General features: G+C 37.0%; 1 protein-coding gene across 1 annotated transcript in view; it reads right to left on the reverse strand.

The window, feature by feature from the left end:
• Window positions 1-7,295: 7,295 nt before the first annotated feature.
• Window positions 7,296-22,507, reverse strand: part of Smg5 (Smg5 nonsense mediated mRNA decay factor) — an 84,214-nt gene continuing 69,002 nt past the window's right edge. Inside the window, exons 20-24 of the mRNA XM_089252789.1 lie at window positions 21,375-21,531; window positions 20,389-20,479; window positions 15,395-15,475; window positions 13,250-13,392; window positions 7,296-8,073 (exon numbers count right to left, since the gene is read on the reverse strand). Coding sequence (XP_089108915.1) covers window positions 8,006-8,073; window positions 13,250-13,392; window positions 15,395-15,475; window positions 20,389-20,479; window positions 21,375-21,531 — 540 coding nt within the window. The 3' untranslated portion in view covers window positions 7,296-8,005. The remainder of the gene's footprint in view (window positions 8,074-13,249; window positions 13,393-15,394; window positions 15,476-20,388; window positions 20,480-21,374; window positions 21,532-22,507) is intronic.

Raw genomic sequence — 22,507 nt, forward strand, 5'->3', positions numbered from 1 at the left:
ACTGAAATCACCCTTCTTTATACAGCATTTTTCTTTTTTGTAAAGGAGTAGGCACCCAACTCTTTTTCTTCATGAAAGACATGTATATATGCATAGAGTTCATTTTATCCCTGTACGCGTATATGGGTGCAGCTGAAGGTCCGGTTAGTTATTTATTCGTGAGCGGCGGTATATCGCCCTTTCTCTCCAAGATATTCTCGCCAACTTTGCCAATTATTTTTTCCTTTTCTCAATTTTTTTTATTCTGTAGAAGTGAACTATTAATATATGAATTTTTAATTCAAAAGACAACTTCAAAAATTAGAAAAGACAAGTGCTTCCAGATATAAACTTTCGTGTATCTCTATGAAAACAAGTAAGCTTTACCAAAAAACATTCAGGCCCCATTCCAACTTTACGTTAGCATCAGGAGGGGGGTGTATTCGTTGATTTTTGATTGAGAAGGGCGACAGTATGAAGCTTGTAAAAACATGAAATTGGGTCCAGCCTGATGTAATTTTTTTGAGTGGAGTGTCTGTGCTATGCTGACTTTTGACAAAGGAGTGAAAATATTGGCAAAATTCTGCCGACAAAATCTAATTTATTTTTGGTTCTGTCAGAGAAATTACGAATAACTGACGTTCTTCCCAGGGCCACGACCAGATGCTTGGTCACCTGGGGCAAGTGCACATTTTGGCACCCCTTTGTAATGTTGAAGGTAAGGTTTGAGAATGAAATTTGCGCACCCTCTGGTCCAGCGCGCGGGGCACGAGATCAGTCTGCTCCTCCCCCTAGTTACGGCTCTGGTTCGCCGCCTCCATTAAAAAACAAAGTGAAGATGTAACGAAATATTTTCGCACACTTGTTGCTGGTGATACGTTGAAACTTACAGGCGTACAACTAGGAACATGATTGCAACGTATTGGAGGTGAGGGGATAAACTTAATTTTTCCGCTTTCAAACTTGCAAAAAGTGCTTATGCACAGTATATCTCCTTGAAAAACTTCACCCTGCTACTGTGCCTCTAGTTCCAGCCATATTCCATCTTCCTCCAACTCTTCTTGTGATTTGGGTGGGGGGGGGGGTGATAGGGAAGGGCATCATGTTTACCCATGCATACAAAAGCGACATGATATTCACAAATATACGGATAACCCTTCAATCGTAATTCAACCTCCCAACTGTGGCCATCTTGCATTTTCAGTGTATCTCCGTCATAGGCGTCTGCAGAATTTTCTCAAGGGGGGGTAGGGGTTCAAAATTTTTTCCTTCTGGGGGGGGGGGTGGGTTACGTTTTTTCCTGCAAAATAACACTATAATCTCGGTTTGAGGGGAGGGATTAGAACCTCAATATTACCCCCCCCCCCGTACGCCAATGATCTTTGTCCATGCTTATGATAAAAAGTAATCAGAGAGGGAATCCCCATTCTTATTGGTTAACATAGCATATAAAAGGTATTTAGTTTCGATATAGCATTTTTTTTTACCGAAATAATTTTTTTCTAATTTTTGGTTGACTTGGAGGGGATACGGATCCTCTATGCACGCCTCTGCTTATGACGATATATTATCCACTATCCTATCTCCTTATAGCTATGATATACGTGTACTTGTGGTCTCCTGTTCGTGACTATATACTCGCTGTCGGAACTTTCAATTGGAGAATCGGAATCACCTGAACCTCATCAAACAAAATGCGACGAATTTCTTTAGGCATTTTCCAAATCGAAAGTGATGCTTAAAATTGACAACTTAAACATAGAAATGATAAATATTTAAAATTCTCAAGAGTAAAGAAAAAGGTCAACCTATTCACGTTTGGATAGAAATGGAATGTGAGTTTTGAAGAAAAATATCTATTAGTAAAACCAACGTTGACCTTTGGATAAGATCGTATCTGTGGGGAAGAAAAGGGGCTGGCCATTTTCTGAATGCACTACCTAGAAGCGATAGAAAACTCGATTTGGGAGCCATACGAAAACATTACAATCAATTTTGTTGTATGTATTCACGTACTAATCCGGTGCCAGTGTACTTTATGACAGCCCACTTATAAGGTATTATCTGCTTCGTAAGAAAAAGAGAGGTAAAATCACTGTCCCTTTTGCGAAAATGAGTTTTTCAAACTTGACAATGAAAGGACATAAATCCCCTGAACAAATTACAGCCGTGCCTTTTTTGCTCACGTTGACTGTCTTCTTATCAATAATCCTAACCCCAGTTGGTAGTAAACGCAGATGTTTATCAAAACGTTAGATCCGTAGAAAATGAGGAAGTCTCATGCTCAGATACTACTACAATCGGGCAACAATCAGAGGCGTATTTACTGTTTTGCCTCCCTTGTCCCATTCTATTCTAATATTCTTGACTACTTATTCCTAGAATTCACCACCCTGGGAAATATCCGTCTTGGACTCCCGCTCCTGTGAAAACGCCTGTGCCTGTAAATCACGCTTTGGGCCGCTGGCATACTGTTTCAGTCATTCACGTGCTCACACAATCTCTACGTTCCCCCCTTTTGGTCACTCACATTATAGCATACGCTCTATGCCACGATTTTGATCACTCACTGACCTGGCATAGTCGCTCTTTAGGTTACGTTTTGGCAGGGGCGTCGGAAATGTTTCGAACCTGTGGGTGCTCGTCTTTGGTTTTATATCGGAAATTTTAATTTCGGGATTAATTCTGGGGGTGCTCGGATCCATGCCACAAATTACCGTGGGTGCTTGAGCACCCCCGGCTCCGACGCCACTGCGTTTTGGTCATCCACATGCTTGCACCCGATCAAGGTCACGATTTTGATCGCTCATTAACCAGGTCCCTCGCTCTGTAGTTCTTTGCTTGGTCATCAACACGCTTGCAACAATTCTAGGTCACGCTTTTGATCACTCGATTTTTCTTTTGGTCATCCACGTACTTGCACACGCTCTAAGTCAGGGTTTCGCAATTCCCAGGCACCAGGTCACTATGACGAATATAGAAATTTGGCATTGGTGCCTAAAATGTTGATTATTTGTTATATGTTTGATTGCTAAATTGAAGTGTTAGGATAACAAAGTTTTTGGTAATTATGTCAGTGTCTCTACCAACATGGAGAAGGGTTGCTGAGTCCTAGATAAGCTGAAAAAAAAGCATTATTTTCAAAATAAAGCCATTATTTAAAAAAAAATGCTTGGCTCCTATGAAATTTGGCTGGTGCTTAAATTATTTTTTGATTTGTCAAGCCCTGCTCTAGGTCACTCTCTCTCTAGGCAGAAACTGATTTATGATTTTGCCACTCTCTTCACATTCTACTAATTTTCTCGGCCACTCATTCCTCAAATCTGCCGCCCTTTGCTATAGCTCGCTAGGCTCCCCCTGTAACAATGTGTGTGTCCCCCCCCCCCACATTCTTTATTTAGGTGGGGTTTTTTTTATCATTGTACGGCCATTTTATGCACAAAAATGGGCATAACTGAGCCTTTGCAGTCTGGTGCCAAATCCTAAAGGCAGCCGTCCCAGAAGGAAGTCAAATCGTATTGCTAGAGGTTTGTGTACTAACCTCTCAACTAACAATCAAAAACCTTAGTAACACGCTAAAGAAATAAAACAACACTTGCAAAATTGTGCACAAAATGAAATATACTACTATCATGGGCTCAGTTCATGTGCATGTTAATGTCCCTTTGCAACATGCCCTTATGTTTTTTTACACAAAAAAACATACCGTAATTTTTTTGCTTTTTACAAATTTTTCTTTATTGCTTTTACAGTCCTTGTAAATAATATTGGTCGGCGATTAGTCATGTTTATCCAAACATAGAAGGTTTTCTTTGTGTGAACTGAAAATATGCGTATTGATGACCAGGGCCGCAACTAGGGGGTGGGGGGACAGGCGGACATGGTGCCCCGGAGGAGTGGGCGCTAATTTTTGCGGTTTGATTTTCCAACTCCCAGAATCACAACAAAGTGCTTTTATACATTTTTGTCACTAAAATTGCTACCCCCTCAAATTTTCCGTACGGGGCAGCTATCCCTCCCTAACGCATGATCCAAATATATAACCATTAGAGAAAGTAACAGAACTTGCGAAGCATATGGCCGTTAGGAAAGGAGTCTCAAGGTTGTGAACGTTTTCAAGCAGGACCGTTCCCAGTTTCCTAGTAAAAATTCATTTCAGCTTATGTAGAGAATCTTTTCATGTTTTTCATTCGATACGAGGGGCATCATCCCCATAACAATAATTGTTACAATAGTACATTAAAATTCATTTCACTTCTAAAAATCTTATTAGGAGTAAAATACTTCTCCGAATTTTGGGTAAAGGAAAGTTCTTTTCATGAGAGTATCGCCATAATTGTAATAAAAAAGAATAAAACATTTTCTGAAAATTTCAGAAGATGGAGGCTTTTAGAAGTTCAGTACGGATAACATTGCAAAATGACACAGAACTTTCGGAAATCTAGCAGTGTTCCAATTAATAAATTGCCAGGATTTTGTTCAGATAGAGCACCTGTTATGACAGGCTCAATAAATTGTGTTGGCATGCAACTAATAAAACAAAATTATTTGATGCTGCGTGTCCTTTTTTTTGCACATAAGCTGGCTCTAATTGTAAGTCAAGTTCCAGGAAAGCGCAACAAACCATAAATTCTAAATATCTAAACAATATAATCTATAAGCAATAAAATTTAACACATCTTGATAATTTTAAAATTCTTTTCCCAAAATTATTTCGCCAACGTCGTGGGTAACAACATGATAGTGTAACCTCTCGTTTTGAAATAGCAGTCAGCTTCATCGAAGTGGAGCTTCCGGAATCCAACTGATGGGGCGTATACCAACGCCATCTATAGCTAGATGGCGTTGGTATACGTGTAGTTATAGGAGGTGTTGCGTATACGCTTGTCTTTCTCGTTCCCGCCTCTGACGACAGCTGTCAATCATCCCTCCCTGCCCTTTCACAAAAATGTCTCATATACCCATACTCCCCCATCTCGGCCGGCTACAAGCGGTTTGGCTGTTGCAATGCATAAATGTCTTTTGGAACTGGGGTATATATGTATAGCTGGACTCAATGACATTTAACTAGTGCTATGATTTTAAAAATGTACAGTATACGCAACTTTTAAACAAACGATGGCGATATCTTGGATTTTGAAAGTTGTAGAAGCAGTTTTCACCAAACATCATAGTTTTTGATTTTCTACCCGACTGTGCAATTTGTCTTGATGTGTCTCTTGAACATATTTATTATTCGAGCTTCAAAATCATTGTTTTTCTCCATCTTGTCTGATTTATTGCAAATTTATTTTATTTACTAAAAATAAAATTTTATCTCTGTATAAAAAAGATGAGTGAAAATGTGTGTATATGAATACTCTAAACATTGAGAAATGGAATTTGAAGGTTGATTGCAGGGGAGTAACCTAAAGTTTCGAACGATAAATACTCCATATGCGAGTGTTTGGATTTTTAGCTGTTAAAAGTTTTTATTACTCTTCATATCTGATTGAACAGATATTAATATCATTTCAAACGATGTGTCACAAAGCAATTGCGTGTGACAATTTCATCAATTTGAAAAAAAACCCAATTCCTATCGAACATCGCACTATTTTATATTTTGTTTCATTTTGCGATTCCCCAATTTTTAATACTAAAAAAAGCATTACGGATTAAACGAAATGCCATGGTTTTTTTAGCAGAGACGACTCCACCAATAGGACACTACCCAAAACTTGGGGCACACAAAGATTTTCGCTATTGGGAGAACCATTATTTATTGATTATTCTCCATAAATATTAACATCAATTTAATTGTATGGTATTAATTTGTGAATTCTTTGCACATTATTTTGGCTCATGAATGTTTTCTAAGGAGTAAGGGCCATTCAAGTATTACATCATCGATGGGGGTTCCGATTTGATGACAAGGGGGGCGGGAGTTTAAATAATGCTTACGTCATCAACCACCCTTTATGAAAATATGAAATAGCATCTTACTCGGTGTGCCAAAAACGAGAAAAACTTTTCATTCGTCTGAGCACTTAAAGTAACAACCCCCCATTGTACCCTACAGAGCCACTTTTAAGATCTCTAAATATTTCGCAAATTAAATTAATATATCCCTAATGTGTCCAGGCCGCCTAAGTGCTCTGGAACTGCGCCATGCATCAAGTGATCCGTAATTATATGCTGTGGATCACTCAAGCTACCTGCGTCACATTATCAAATTTGAGTGATGTAGAACTGAACTGGGAGCCACTTAAGTGCTCTAAAACTGTCATGGATCGCTTAAATGTTCTGGAACTGTGTCCCGGTCATTTAAGTGATCTGGAAATGTGCCACTTAAATGTTCTGGAAGTGTATCATGACACACTTAAGTGATCCATAGATGTGCCGCTTTGTTCATTTTACAAAATTAGATTTGAGGAGAGCAGGCCGCATCAGATAAGGGGCCGTTCAAGTATTACGTCGTCATCGATGGGAAGGGGGGGTGTTTGGATAATGCTTATGTAATCAACCACCCCTTATGAAAATATGAGTTAGGATTCATAGGGGCAGAGCTGATGACGAAATTTTGCTGACAAGGGGGGAGGGAGGTCAAAAATGGCTAAAAATTTGCTTACATAATACTTGAACAGCCCCTAATCCCAGGGCCATATTTGGTCTGTGGGCCAGGGGCCTTTATGTGATTTATCATTGTAATATGGCTTAGAAGATAGGTCGTAATGAATTTTTAATAAAAATTCTCCGAGAGTTCATAGCCTTCAAATAATAATGGAATTAACAAATCGATTATAACAACACACAAAGGTATTATTCTGAAATTTCGATTAAAAACATTTTTTTTGTATTAAAAAAAATAAATTTTTGATCGTGGGAAAGGGATTAGTGCTGCTGTTCTCAGATTTCAATTAAAATTACTGCGCTTTGTAAGAAAAAATGAAACAAAACACGCTGTTGGTTTTTTTTTTTTGCCAGAAACGTTTTGAGAATGAATTTTTACAAATTCCATTACCTCGCATTATCTATCATCTCAAATTACAGAGACTACTACAAACTCGTTATTAATGCAGATTCCCAGTTAAAATAGAGAAGCATAATTAAAAATTTTTTATAATCAGTATGTCAAGCAATTCAGCATCTTACTGAGAAATTTCAATATCGAGCAGGGACGCCATAAGATATGTAAGAATTTTTATCTGAAGTTTGCAGTTCCCTGCGTGACTGCCAGCTCAATAAATACCCTTCCAACATATCAGTGCGTCCTTGCTTAATACACTTATGCTGCAATGATTCAGTGGGGTTTGCAAATAAATGTACATAGTTAATTGAGTAATCCAAACTATTTATTGAGAGAAATGGAATTTTTAAAAGGAATGACAAACAGTAAAGGGAGGGGGGTGGTGGTAATTGAGATGTCTGAGGCAGCGAGTTAGATTTGAATGACATTTTTTAATGGCCATTGTCGACACGAATAAAAATAAAAGCATAGGCTTCTTGCTCAAACAGCGAAAAATGATTTAAAAAAAAACTAAGACATTTTTTTTTTCTTTTGAATGGCAAAACTTTGATTTCAATATATTTTGTACAAAGAGATCATGAACTCGCACTCAGTTCTGAAAATGGCACAATGAAATGACGAAAAACAGTTTCTTCAGTGCACATTACATACACAAATGGTTTTTTCATGGTGCTTCTTCTCATCAGTACATTTTTGTGTGTGTGCAATATTAACGCTGCATCTTTTCATTTTCTTCAACACATTACTTCAAACTTCTGGAAAATACTTTCCTAAGCGTTCATTTATACCTTTCAAACGGTTAATTTGGTTATATATATATCTTTTATACATGTGGTGCTAGTTTGAAACTCAGTATACGCGTGAGGTTTCGATATTAGGACGTGCCAGGCCCCATCATATATTTTTTTTCCTCTTACAGGATAGTAAGACCCTCGTAACAGATGGCAATGAAATTGCATGCGTAGCTATGAGAATTAATTTTCCGTTTCCTACAAGGTACTCTGGACTTCAATGACTTCACCCAGGTTTCTTCGTGCTGTTGCGCCATTTTGCGAAAAAGCTTTCCACATTTTCCATGTTGATATCTGGAAAGAAAAAGTCAGCATTGAACAATTTTATTCACCATTTATTCTTTTTTACATTGTCGTGGGTCGTGTCACGACATATTATTGAATTAAATTACACAATAAAAACAGAAATGCGATATAGATTTTTAATGGCTTACTCTGTTTTCAGACATACTTTATGAAGATTACTAATAGACATTTCATCACTGTATATTCACTCGCACCAAGAAAAAAAGAATATAGTCAAAGCTCATTATATTGACTCTGTGTTTGTAGGAAGCTATTGAGCAACTGCGGAAAAGATGTAGCGTGAATTTGTGCTTGAGGAAATGAGAGACTGTTTAGAGAACGTAATTCGAACATTAGGAGAGGCGCAGTATCGATTCAGAAATGGGGTAGGAAGTAGTTGTAATGAGATTACGCATTTTGAAATTTTATCATCATTGAAAAGGCCTGGAATATATTGCTTGAAGCTGCAGCCATTCCTTGGAAGTTAATGTGTTACATCATCCATTTCATAACAATGACCAGTAAGTCCCAAATATTTTCATATAGCAAATAACCTGTATGAAGACGTGCCAACTTTTGGAATTTTGGAATCCAGAGATATTCCCCCCCCCCTCCCGGCACTCATAGACTCATTAAAAAAAAAAAAACCACATTTTTTTCCCCCTTCAGAAAACATTTTTTTTTAAATCAAAAAGTTCCATTTCACCCCCCCCCCCTCCCATAAAGCGGGTTCTGCATTGCCCCTGAGCAGAATATAATTCCATGTTAGTCTTTCCATGCAGAATAGACAAATCACATCTACATACTGTTCATAAAACATAAGTGTCTCTCCTTTCGTGGATGCTATCAGTGATTGGCAATCTTGGGTATATGAACTCTTGAAAGCTTTATATTTAGCTTTATAATAGCTTAAAGTTTTATATTTTATTTCTGAAGACATTTAATCGGAGGAAAACAATTTAAAAAACTTCAAAATACAAAGCTGCTGATAAAAAAAACTTGTATTTATCGCACGGTTGTTAATGGAATACAATAACGATTATACAGGAATTTCGGCAACCAAGGCCATACCCTTGTATTGCAGATAACCGCTACGTATACAAAGTCACGTCTTTGCGAGTTGCTTAAATGTGATCACCAAGACTTTTTTTACGGCTGCTCGATGGAAATGACCACAGCTGTCCTCTATGGGTGTTTTCCCTAACGATGACAGCAGTCATTTTCATCACGACAACGTGAAAGCTTGCGTAAAATCTAATTTTCTGCCAAAATCCGGAGAAATTTTAACAGATCCAGAGAGCGGGTGGAAGGATGAAAAATCCAGAGTCTCCTGCCTAAATCTAGAGAGTTGGCAGGTCTGTGTATGTTTTTCCTTTCGATATAACAACCTTCCAGTATAATGTTCATTTTCGACAGGACGAGGGGGTCGTTATAATGAGCGTCGACTGTAATAACAAAACATGGTCACTCACCACCTTTCCTTTGATTACACAATTCACATCCCAAATATGGATTTGCCCATTCGTTTAAAAATTAATTAAAGGCACGTCATCGAACCACCAACCATTCCTTTAATAGCAATTCTAGAGACCTTGGCCTCAAGCTCTCTCACTAAAACATTATTTTATTATGGTCCCGGAGCAAGTTTCCATGTTTTCTCTCTTCCAAAAGGGGTTGAGAAACTTTACTTTTTGTTGGGTTTCTTCTTTGTCCAGGCGAAAACCTTTCTCATTGGTTGAATGAAATGCCTGACGACTGGGCCGCGCTTCACGATAGGTTCAAGGATAAAAAAACAGGTTGAGAATGTTTTCCTATATTGGCGTCACTTCTATTGATGTGTCCCAGCAGGTTGTGTCTGATATAAATAAAATCTGCGTTTTGGGACTTCCAAGCATGGGAAGGAAGACTATTAAGACTATTATCATTTTCTGATTAATATCGTTGAAAAGTGGGTTTTTTAAAATGAATACTTCAGGGGGGGGGGGGGGGAGATTGCCCTCATGACAGCATCATGTGAACCAAATTGACAAAATTGTTTTTGATTATCAAATTAGGTTATAAGGTGGTACCTTGAGTTTAATTCAGTGTTTCACAAAGTGAACAATATCACCAATGGGTAGAGAGAGTTTTGGACAAATAGGTTTGGCAGCATTTTCAAAAGTGGAGCCAGATCTGAGTTGGCGGGTAGACGGTGGAGGGGAGTGGTTAACATGGGGACCGGGGACTCAATGTCGCCGGATAATAAGAGCAAGAGTGCTCGGGAAAAGGAAGTACAGAGAAAGAAGGTCAGATCCCGTTCTTGGACGTTCTAGTCAGCCGTCAAGGTCAACGTTTAGGCCACAACATTTATCGTAAGCCTACTCACACCAACAGATATGTGCATAAGCTCTCCAATCATCATCCTCACCAAAAACGAGGCGTACTGAAAACCTTGATCGAGAGGGCAAGAAGACTATGTGAAGGAAAAGATCTAGGTAAAGAGATTGAGCACTTAAAATCAGTTTTCCGCTCTAATGGGTACACGAAAGACGACATCAAGAAAGCCTTACGCTCCATCAAGGAATCACCAACGGAAAATGAGCAGTCACAATCAATTGGAAAAGCTGTGCTGCCTTTTATCCCCGGAGTGACGGCAAGAATCAGCAAGGTCATGAAAAAACATCGTATAAAGACCATTTTCAAACCAACCAGAAAAATATGTGAAATGCTGCGATCACCAAAAGACCACCGTGACCCTCTATCAACACCGGGGATCTACCGAATACCGTGCACCTGTGGTCAGGTATATATTGGAACCACAAAAAGATCTGTGGCCACGAGAATAAAAGAGCACGAACGATGCTGCAGAATGGGCCAAACAGAAAAGTCGGCGGTGGCAGAGCATGCGCTTTACGACAACCACAGTGTACAGTTCAGCAAAACACAGGTAATAGCTAATGTTGACCACTTCTTCCCACGAATCTACAGAGAGGCTATTGAAATATACAAGCACAAAAACAGCTATAATAGAAGAGAAGAAACTTTGAAATTGAGCAGATCCTGGACACCAGCTCTCAGAAGAACAAGAACCTTCCCCTTCAAGGTCCAGCAACAGAATGATGACAACAGCCAATCAGATAACTCCACATCTCTCGGCCAATCAGGTTCTACCAGCATAACAACTGTTTACAATACGCTGCCAGCCATAGAATCAACTGACCAATCGCAAAACAATAGTGTAGTTCAAGCCACTTATGTGCATAAATACAACCTGAGACTCCGGAAAACTTGACTTTGATCCAGTTTATCAATTCTCCTGATGATGCCAACCACTAGTGTTGGGGAAACGTTGAGAACAAACTCAAACGGACGACGGTCTTCGAACCCGAAAAAACAATTTTTATCAAATGATGGCCGCGAAAACCTTATAGACTGTAAACATGTAAATTTGCCTGATAGAGGGCCTCAGAAAAATCGCTTGGCACGGAGACCCATGATACCCTTAAGTTGGCCCTGACTAAGAAAAAATAATGTTCAATCGTTCACACTATATTTTGATTCTATAAAAATTATTGCTGTAAATAAAAATGTGTTTCTCTATTTTATAAAAAAATTAATATTTCTTTAATTTGTCAACGTTATTTCAGGTGTTTTTTGAATTGAGACAAATTTTTTTTGGGAAATTGGATTCATAATGTTTTAAACAATTGCTGGGGGTTGCCTGAATGAACCCTCATAAATTTTTCTAAGAAAAGAAAAAATGGTTGAGATACGGAAGAGTATACTGCATTTGAACAGAATTAATCCTTGCATATAAGAAATTAACATTGCTTACTATGTTCCAACTTCACAGCATTTGAGGGTTGCTTAGCAGTTGTCAAATTGAGTTAAAAGTTTACATAGTCAGGGAAAATGGCCCATTTTTGTTTTAAAACCTGGAAATTTTAGACAACGACCTGGAAAATCGTCACGATTGCTATCTGATCGGGAAAAAAAAAGATTGTTAAAAAAATAATAATAAAGAAAAAAAATTCCCACCGGGATAAAAAAAAGGGAATTACGATAACATTGCAAATATCGATAGTCCGTAAAATATTGCAATGTATCGCAAAAAACTCTACATACTGCCGAGGAGGAACAAGGATTTCGTAAGTCCACTTGGAAACGCGTATTATCTCTTTTGAGTGCTCTCTCTCTCTAAAGTGCTATGAGCTTATCGTAACTCTTTCTAGTGTTTCCAGAAAGCTCAGTTGCAATTATTTCGTAAGTTGACTTCAGTTAGGAATGGCGAATGACGCACGTGTATATTTTGATTTCAACGAGGGTATTTTTATTTGAAAACAATGAGTTGTAAGAAAACATGTGGGCAGATAAAAACCTGAATTGTCAGTAGGCTGATTGGATCGAAGCAGTCAAAAATGACTCGTATAAATCGTGGTGTCAGCTTTGCGGCAGAACTCTTAATATGAGCAACATGGGCAGATAAGTTATCCAGAACCATGCCAAGGAGTTCGGTGAACAACCCCCGATTGCTAAACTTCTTAGTTCTAGTGCATACGCGAGTGCAAGCCAACTGTAAACAATTTTGATGCAGTGCAACCAACTACATCTTTGACCAATTGTGTCACAAAGGAAGCAACTGATCTTGTGGGCATTGAAATTGCAGAAAAGGAAAATCTTTCATTCACTAATTGTGTTAGATTTTTCTTCCCCATCAGGTGTATTTGAAAAGCATAAATGCGTGTAAAAAAAAATCTACAATTATGATGTCATTATGATATTGTAATTAAAATTATTAATTTTATAATTAATATAAATAATTTTATAATTAATATAAATAATTTTATAATTAATATAAATAATTTTATAATTAATATAAATAATTTTATAATTAATATAAATAATTTTATAATTAATTTTTTTGTAAATTTTTATTAATTTATATTAATTTTTTGATTTAAAAAAAACCTGGAATTTTTTGAAAATTTGACTGGAAAACCTGGAAAATGTCAGGGAAATTTTTTTACAAAAATGAACCCTGCTAATGCATGTGCACAGTTTAGAGGAAATGCTACTTATATCACAAAGCAAATAGCATAAAACATAATGAAGATCTATTTACTTCATCCCACATCCCCCCCCCCCCACACACACACACACACACACACAAAAGAATTGGCTCAAATGTCATAAAATTAATACATACTTAGGGATTTTGCCAGAACAGCTGCATTACTTGGCAGGTGGTTGTTTGATCCGACAAGGAAGGTCACCAAGGAACATGAAGACTTCAAATGTTGCTGCTGTTGAATGAGATAGCTGCAACATTCCAGTATCTGAAAATAATCCCTGGGGCAAAATAATAAAACAATTAAGTCAAGAAAATTATCAAATTTCTGTTTCATCAGTAAACTCAAATGAAATCAAATACACAATGAACTAAATGATGTGTTTGAAAGGGAACAAATGGCTTAAATAATTAAGAAGCCTTAATAAACATTTTAGTTGTAAAAAACTAGAAAAGCCAATTTTTTTTTTCGCTATTTACAAAAGAACATACAAATATTTCTTGATAGAAAAAAATGATAAATCTGAGTCATTTGTATGATTGATGGATCAAGTCATTTGAATTTCCTCATTGTTAAAGTGTTCATATTTTACAGATACACTACTACTAAACCACACATGCACCTTGTCCATATTCCTCTGCTAAATTTCTAACAAAAAGGTACATGTTCGAACGTGCATGCATGTGTTGTGAACCTAACGTGAGGTTTGATACTGTGTAATACTTGTAATGTGGAGTGCCAGCAAATTTTTCTAACTATGATTGAAGGACAATGAATAATTGTACCATTGTAATGTGTGTGGCGAGACTCTTGTACCTCTGTGGCAAGACATTTTAAAGGGAAGATCAACTCGCATTCGCACCTCGAAGTTGGGAAAGAAGTTTTGAAATCAAAAGAAAACCCACTTCAGCCGACCAGTGACTCCACCACCACAGCGGCTGTATTTTACAGATACAGTGATACCACAGCTAACGAAGATGATTCTGGAATCACATGAGCTAGCCGAAACCTGATGTCTCATAGGTTTCTATGGAAATTTTTTTATTCCGCTCCAGGTGCTGCCCAAAATTTAAAGATAAGTTATTTTCAAAACACCAAGGAGCACAACAAACTGAACGAAAGCTGAAACGGACAGCTTCAAAATTGGATGAGAATTCAAAGGATAATCAGATACTAAAGACATTTTTATTTTACACTATGGACACAACCAACACAGCTTTAGCAGACAAAAGGTGGTGTTGACACAACCTAGTCAAGTTCGCAGGTATCCCCATCCATTTCTGACTTAGTCAGCTCTTTTCTGTGCCTCATGTATGCAGACAGTAAAAATAAGTTCCTAGAATGGCAAGACTTCAGTTTGATGCTGATTCTTGCACTTAAAAAACGGGTACTCTAAAAACATAGACCCTCTTTTTTTTTTTCAATGCATTTTCTATTAACTAAATATTTCATTTTACATTAAATGGTTGAAAAACTTCAGAAAAAGAAATTGAAGGTACATCTGGAAAAAGATTCTGAGGTGTACTCGAGTTAATCAGGTTCGAGTGAGAGTAATTCTGATGGTGATTGCTTCCAAAATTCACTTTATGACGCGCAATCATTAGCTAAGGCAGGAAAAACAATGTAAAAATCTTTGTTAGCCAAAACATTCATAAGCTGAAGTATCACTGTACATATTACTGTACTGTATATATATGAAGTATCACTGAACTACTGTTACATCGCAGGCATGCTTAATGTATAAGAAAAATGCCCACTAATTCATTTGGATAATCCTTCAATTTTCAGAAAAAAATGTTTAAGAATAGAGCATGATATGGTCTACAATTTGCAATCCATGGAAATGGGGAGTGGGGACATAATGCATAAGATTATACTGCCAATTTGTTGATCGTAGCAACTGAAGATCCCAGAGCAAGAACCCCTGGACACTTTTTTTTTCTAACTTTTAGGGAGATAGGGAAAAAATGTTTTTGGAGATTCCCGTTAGGAATCAGGTTTCAGTTAGGAAAGTAATTTATTTCAATTTGGTTGCATTAAGGCTTACTTACTTATGACTAACCCTTAATACCCTACTCATTCTTGTTTTCAAACTAAAGAAAAAGAATATTTTTATTTTAATGAAAACTGTATTTTATGAAAAGTCACAAAAAATCTAGAAAGAAACAGAGCTGTCCAAACTACAAACAATTTCCTTGAATAAGGGTTCTTCTTTGCTTTTGTGGATAATCAAATTACTTACAATTCTCATGTACAAGAATTATTACTCATTAGAAAATTACCATGATTCTTTATCTTTCCGTTTTGGATATTTCATTGGATGAAGATTACTCCTCTCTCCATCTCTTTGAGTTCTAACATGCCTAGGAAATATAAAAATGTTATTTTAACCATCAAAACTTGTTTAATCAAACATTGTATTACTATACATTTGTATTAAATTGCCAGAAATAAAATTTATCAGCTAAAAAAAATGGTTCAATATAAGTGCAGTAGCCCCCCCCCCCCTCAAAAAAATTAGTTCAATGCATAACAGACCTAGGAAGAGAGTTTGAGAATAGGTTTTTTCATGTATTCAAGAGGTATATCGTATTAACAACATTTATTTGTTGTGCTATAGAAAACAATCAATAGTTTGAATAAACAGTCAGTCCAGATTAATCAGATAATGAGTAAATGGATAAAATCCTCTCTGGAACCAAAATTTCTTCCATAGAGACAATGTTAAAGTTCCCCCGCTTAAGCGAATATTATGATTCACACGATAACTGTTAATACACATCAACCACTACGTATATATTTTATTGGTAAAACATTTGAATTAATGGCAAATATATTGCAAAATTAAGACAGAAAAAACAGACTTCAGATTGGGTAGTGACCTCAAAATATCTAAGTTGTCTTCAGTTTGAAAATTCAATTATTTTATTTTTGTTCTCTGTTGAGCCCATAGAGGATGCTAACTTTCGCAATGAAAAGTAAAAAAAAGTAGGTATTGTGATCATTGTAATTCAATATAATTTTCATTTCATTTCGATGTCTGATTTATTCCAGAAGCTTTATTAATATTATGATTTATTATGTTTCTCATCAGTTTTCAATATGTAAACTATAACTAACAGTATTAAACAGCAACTGAATTGTTCCCCCACACAATCAAATGAATCGTTTATTTGGATATTGTGTGCGGGAACTGTTGGTATCCATTTAAGCAGGGCAGACTGTACATACTTTCAAATTCTATATATTTAATACATGATATAATGTATGTGAAATATACATCACATTAATTAAAACAGCATCAAGCATATACGTATGTTCCAAACATATATTTGGAATAATAAAAAAATATATGTTACTGCCAAAGCCTGAAATCTGCCACTTCGTGAATTTTGTTGTAAACTGACCTGGTTAAAGTTCAAATTTCGGGCTTTGGCCAGCCAGTTCGCAAAGTGGCTAGAGATCCCTTTTCAAAGTCCGAAAATAAAATTCATCATTCAGAGGTCATCATTTGGTGTACTTGTTCATGATAATTATATCCACATTAGCTATGGCAACCCATCATATCACAGTCACAATGCTGTAATCATTTTTTTCCTTCAAAATTTGTTAGAAAAAACTATATACCTATATTGTTCTTGGAGCTTCCCGCATTTACCGATAGGTGGCTTCGTTCGGATGGGATCCATCTAAATAAGAGAGGGGTCTGGGAGGTTTACGATAGTCTTAGGTCAGGTTTTTTACTCCCAGACCACGTAGTCGGGAATGCGGGTTAGTTAATGATAATCACAACAGTACTGACTTGAAATTACCCACCTCTGACTTGGATGGCTTCTCGATTGACAACAAACCACCGGGCAAATTAAAATGTGTGTTAATAAATGCCAGGAGCTTGGGTAACAAGAAAGATTTTTTAGAAACTATGATAGTTGTGGAAGACTTGGATCTTATAGCCATTACAGAATCTTGGGCAAACGATGGGGATGAATCTTTCTTACACATCTCCGGATACGATACTTTTTTGAGAAATAGATCTGATAGGAAAGGGAGTGGAGTGTTGATATACGTGAAATCATGTTTGAAGGCTAGAGAGTGTAACGTGCAGAGAAGTGATATTGAAACCATATGGGTTGAACTTGAGAACAAAAGACGTCATAAGCTTATTGTTGGGGTTTGTTACAATCCACCGAATAGGGATCAAAACTACATCGCCAAAATGCATGATGAAATTTCCTACATGTGTAAGCGAAAGAGGGTTCTCATACTAGGGGATTTCAATTACCCGGGTATTGATTGGGAGAACCTTTCATCTGGAAATCAGTATGAAAGAGACTTTCTTAAGTTGGTGCTCGAAAAATTTTTGTATCAGCATGTATCAGAAGCCACTAGGGGTACTGCTATTTTGGATTTAGTTCTTACTAGTTCTGAGGATCTAGTTGAACATGTTTCGGAGGGGGAAGAGTTTTCTTCCAGTGATCATCGTATCGTCAGATTTCACTGTAACTTTTCCTCGGGTAAGGTTGATAACAAAAGACTGGTTCCTTGTTTTCGGAGAACTAACTTTGATGTTTTGCGAAGAAGGTTAGCGGAAGTTTTCAAAGACCGGTTGGAATCAGTAGGGGTGGTAAGTCAATGGGAAGAATTTAGTACGAAGCTGTCCTCTGTTTTGCACGACGTCATACCCTTTGTTCGAAAAAAGCGTGTTTGTACATCACACCCTCTATGGTTCACGGATAGCGTGCGGAACCTTTATCTTGAAAAGAAAAGAGCATTCAGAGAGTATAAAAGTGGACGAGGTGACCTATCATTGTTTACTGATAAAAGAAGACTGTTGAAGAAAGCGATAAGGGATAGTAAAAAGCAAGTTGAATCTAGGTTGGCAGATAACATTGGCTCTGACCCAAAATCATTTTTTCGATACGTCAATAATGGATGTAAGGGGACAGTTGGCCCCCTCTCGATAGGAGGCTCAAAAGTAGAGAGCAATGTAGGCATGTGTAGTGCTTTCAATGACTTTTTCGCGTCGGTTTTTAATGGAGATAATGATATTCGATATACGGGTGTTGCATGGGGTAATAAAACGGAAGACGTGGAGGTCCTAAATCTTCTAAGAAATGTATGTGCAAGCAAAGCACCAGGACCAGATGATATCTATCCCAGGGTTCTCAGGGAAGGTGCTAATGAATTGTTGGGGCCAGTCGCACAGATATACAGGAGTAGTGTTGCTGAGGGTATCGTCCCGAGAGATTGGAAACTGGCTAACGTTGTTCCGATATTTAAGAAGGGTAGTAGAGAAGTGGTGTCTAATTATCGTCCAGTGAGTTTGACGAGCTCCCTCTCGAAAATTTTGGAAATTATCATCAAAAGGCAGTTTGTGAAGTGGATAGACGAGAATAATGTATTGTCGGATAATCAGCATGGGTTCAGGAAGGGGAAGTCATGTGTAACTAACCTCCTTTGCTTCTATGATTACGTGACTAAGGCTTTGGGTAAGAGCAAAAATGTCGACGTTGTTTACCTTGATTTCCAGAAGGCATTCGATCGGGTCCAACATGGCAAACTCTTGAAGCGTTTACACGAGATTGGAATAGGGGGCAACTTGCTGAATTGGATAGAATCGTGGTTAAGAGATAGGTCGCAACGAGTTATGGTGAACGGGGAATTCTCTGGTTGGACAGACGTCACAAGTGGAGTTCCTCAGGGAAGTGTCCTTGGCCCCATACTTTTTTCACTTTTTATCGACAAACTCGATCAGGGTATCGATGGAATTACTAGCAAATTCGCAGATGATGTGAAGCTAATGGGGGTAATCGGAAATGAAAGCGATAGGGAGTTGCTCCAGACCAACTTAAACAAGATTGCAGCATGGGCAAATGAATGGAGCATGACGTTTAGCGTAGATAAGTGCATGGTCGCTCATTTTGGTTCGAACAACCCACGGTTCTCTTACGAGTTGAATGGTGTCACTATCCCGGATGCAACTAGAGTCACCGATTTGGGAATTCTCATTGACGAGCGACTTAGGTTTTCTGAACATTGTTCAGCGGTGGTCAAAAAAGTGAATAGAATGTTGGTCTCATTTTCAAAAAGGTCTCTTCGCGTTCTCCTAAAGTCATTCTTCCGCTTTTTCGAGGCTTAGTTCGTCCTGGACTGGAGTATGCTGTAAGGTTTTGGAGACCATACCTACAGAGGGACATAGACTTGGTTGAAGGGGTGCAGAGAAGAGCTACGCGTGTCCTTATTGGCACACAGGGCTTGAGTTATGAAGAAAGACTTCATTTTTTGAATATGTTTACATTGGATGAACGCAGGTGTCGAGGAGATATGATCGAAGTGTTCAAAATTTTCAATGGGATGGATAGGATGGACCATGAACTTTTAGTACACCGCCAATCGACTGCTTTTACAAGGGGACACCAGTGTCGATTGGTGAGGGACAATGCAAGGTTATGGTGTCGCAGGGAATTTTTCTCCAATAGGGTTGTTAATAAATGGAATAGCTTACCCCCGGAGGTAGTAAATTGTAACACAATTGACACGTTTAAAAAGAAATACGATAAACATGTTGGGGTAAATCGAGAAGCTATCCATTCTTAGAATAAGACAACCATAAGTATTCTTTATGGGCATTGTATAATATTTTATCATGTGTATATATTGTTTGTAATTTGTGTTAATTGAATTTTTAATTGGGTTGCTGTATTTTTGAAACATATGACATCCATATTTTTATGGGCATCTTTTTATCAGCCACCTCGTTGGGCATTTTGCCTGTTGTGGCGTTGTATTTGTATTTGTATATTTGTATTTGTATTGTTATATAGTTTTTCTTTCAAATTTCTTACTTTTTCCTCTCGCCACATGGAGTTAATACAATATATAGCTACTATGTATAGCCATTTGTATCACATTGGGGATGAAAGAAATGGATCTGGAGCTTACCAGACCATCTTACATCAGCACATTGAACATTGGCCAGGGATCTCCAACCACTTCATGAATCGGTCGGCTCGAATCATTTCTACAAATCCGACTTAGGCCAAAACTCTTAGCTGAATCATGAATTGGCCGCACTTAAGGTTTTGACGATAATATATATATCATCAAATGAGAATTCTGAAATAATGACAGTTTGAACAAAAATATATGTGTATAAAATATAAATATGTACTTGTACTACTCATCTAATTATCTTAGTTGTACTTTATTTTAAAGTTTATTAATAGAAGCTTAAGAGTATTTTATGTTATTGAATATATTAGTTTTCAATGCTTACCTGCTTCCTTTTTGGAAAATATATTCAAGCCAGCGTATCGCTTCTCTTGCTCCAAGACTCTTCTTCTTCAACTGATCCAAATTATCAATAACTGGGAAAGAAATGAGTCAACTTTAATGCATATAAAATTTAGATGACTTCATTAAATATTGATGGAATCAAATCAGGCATTTCTCAAGAAAAAAATTGAAGCATGCATAAGTTCTTAATACTTGCTTGCACAGATAATTAGACACTAAGAGGTGAGGAGGGTAGGGAATAGAATGTTTTTGAGTTGTTTTTGATCTCTATTAGTCATAAAATATTGTCAATTGATTTTGGCCAACACAGGTGAACAGGCGTGATAAGCCATATGATTCTTCCTTCATCAAATTTAGAAAAATACTAGTCAGTGAAGTCACAGACATGCTATAACATGTCAAATATCTGAAATTTCAGAGAACAATGTCTAAAAACTAGGGTCTGATTCATCAATCAGTTGTTAATGTTAGTTAGATATTTTAATTGAGTTAATCAACTCAATACAATTAAATGTTCATTAAAAATTTGTGAATTAATTTTATTTGACAAAACCAATCATTAAATTATGTTCCTAAATGTAACATTTTAGACAAATGGTCATATTTACAAATATTTGACCGAATATTTTGATCAAATATTTTAGCATAGAGAAATTCAAGTCAATTTAAAGAAAACTGGTGATTCAGCTTCAAATTGTGTTCAATGAGAGCTTCTAGAAGGCAAAACCAACATTTATTGTCTCTGCTGTGAACAGCAGTTTTGGTATTCTGAACCAAAATTCCCCCATCATTTCCCCCAATACCATTTAGAAGCAAAACACATTTTTAGATATTTCCTAGTTCTTAAGGAAAACAAGTAAAAAAAAATTCTACCACAAAATTAATTTTTCTTTTCTTAATATCCCATACATAAAATACATACTACAATATATTTGTATATATTCCACACATGCAAATGAAACTTACCCACTTTGGGAACAATAACAACAAAATATTTTGCTCCAATTAGCTGCTTCAGAAGAGGCAGATGATGGCATAACGAACTGGTATCGACCACCAATAGAGGTGATAATTGGGGATTAGCGCTATTTTTCACACTCATCTCCAAGTGGTTAACTTCTGACTTTAAAAAAAAAGAAAAACATGAAAGGGTAGAAATTAAAATAATGAAGGAATATTTGATCACAAAACCTCTTAGCAGAACCTCTTTATATTTGAAAAGTGGCAGTATAAGAGGAATGAGGAATCAATGGAAGTTAAAAAAAGAAATCTGTAAAAAATTTTGATTTCAAGGATGAAGAAAATATAGCCAGTAATTTTCTAAAGCCTACTCAAGATAGTTTCAGAAATTAGTACATTTTGAGCCATGAATCAAAACAAAGAAGACTTACCCCCCCCCCCCCCCATGTGTCTTGGAAAGAGTCAATCAAATGATCTAACCACCCGAGGTTGTTGTGGCAACCATGTTAAACCCTGATGTATTTTAACCAAGTAAAGAAGAGTCCTACCCACTTGCCATGATTTGAGAAGCCATTACCTTTGTTGCAATCATCAACCTGATGTGAAGGGATTAAAATATCATTTCGAGTCATTTGAAGATTCCTTTGTTTTTTGCAAATGTCACTTCAGCTATGTTGAATTCATTTTTCCCCCACTATCAATGAGAGCGGTTTTTGAATTGAAATCTTGAGGATTAGAACACGTAGCAAAAAATAAGAGGAGTGCAAAAACTACACTGTTCACCTTTCACCTAATTTAAAAGAGGGGAAAAAACCATAACAATAGCTGTTCTTAATCATTTTAGAGCAGAATTATAATTACTAGAAGGCTTTGAACAAAATGAGATAAGGAGGTGATAACACATGGTGTCAGGATGGCATTCAGATGTTTAAGCCTCTTTGTAAAGGGACCAACACTTTGAACCAATCATCTTTAAAAACTGTAACAAGGCTGCCCTTTTCCCTCAAGAGTCAAAATACAAAGAATATTTTGGTCAAAGCAGTAATATTAGGTACAAGGAGACTTTTTTTCACAAAAAAAGTGACGGTAAATCAGGAAAAATTCAGCGATGACTTATCTGGGTGTCCTGTTAACATTGA

Source organism: Pholcus phalangioides, unplaced genomic scaffold (assembly GCF_987345545.1).
Source record: "Pholcus phalangioides strain wild (caught in Gottingen) unplaced genomic scaffold, Ppha-v1.0 ptg000031l_1, whole genome shotgun sequence".
In the NCBI taxonomy this organism is placed as follows: domain Eukaryota; kingdom Metazoa; phylum Arthropoda; class Arachnida; order Araneae; family Pholcidae; genus Pholcus; species Pholcus phalangioides.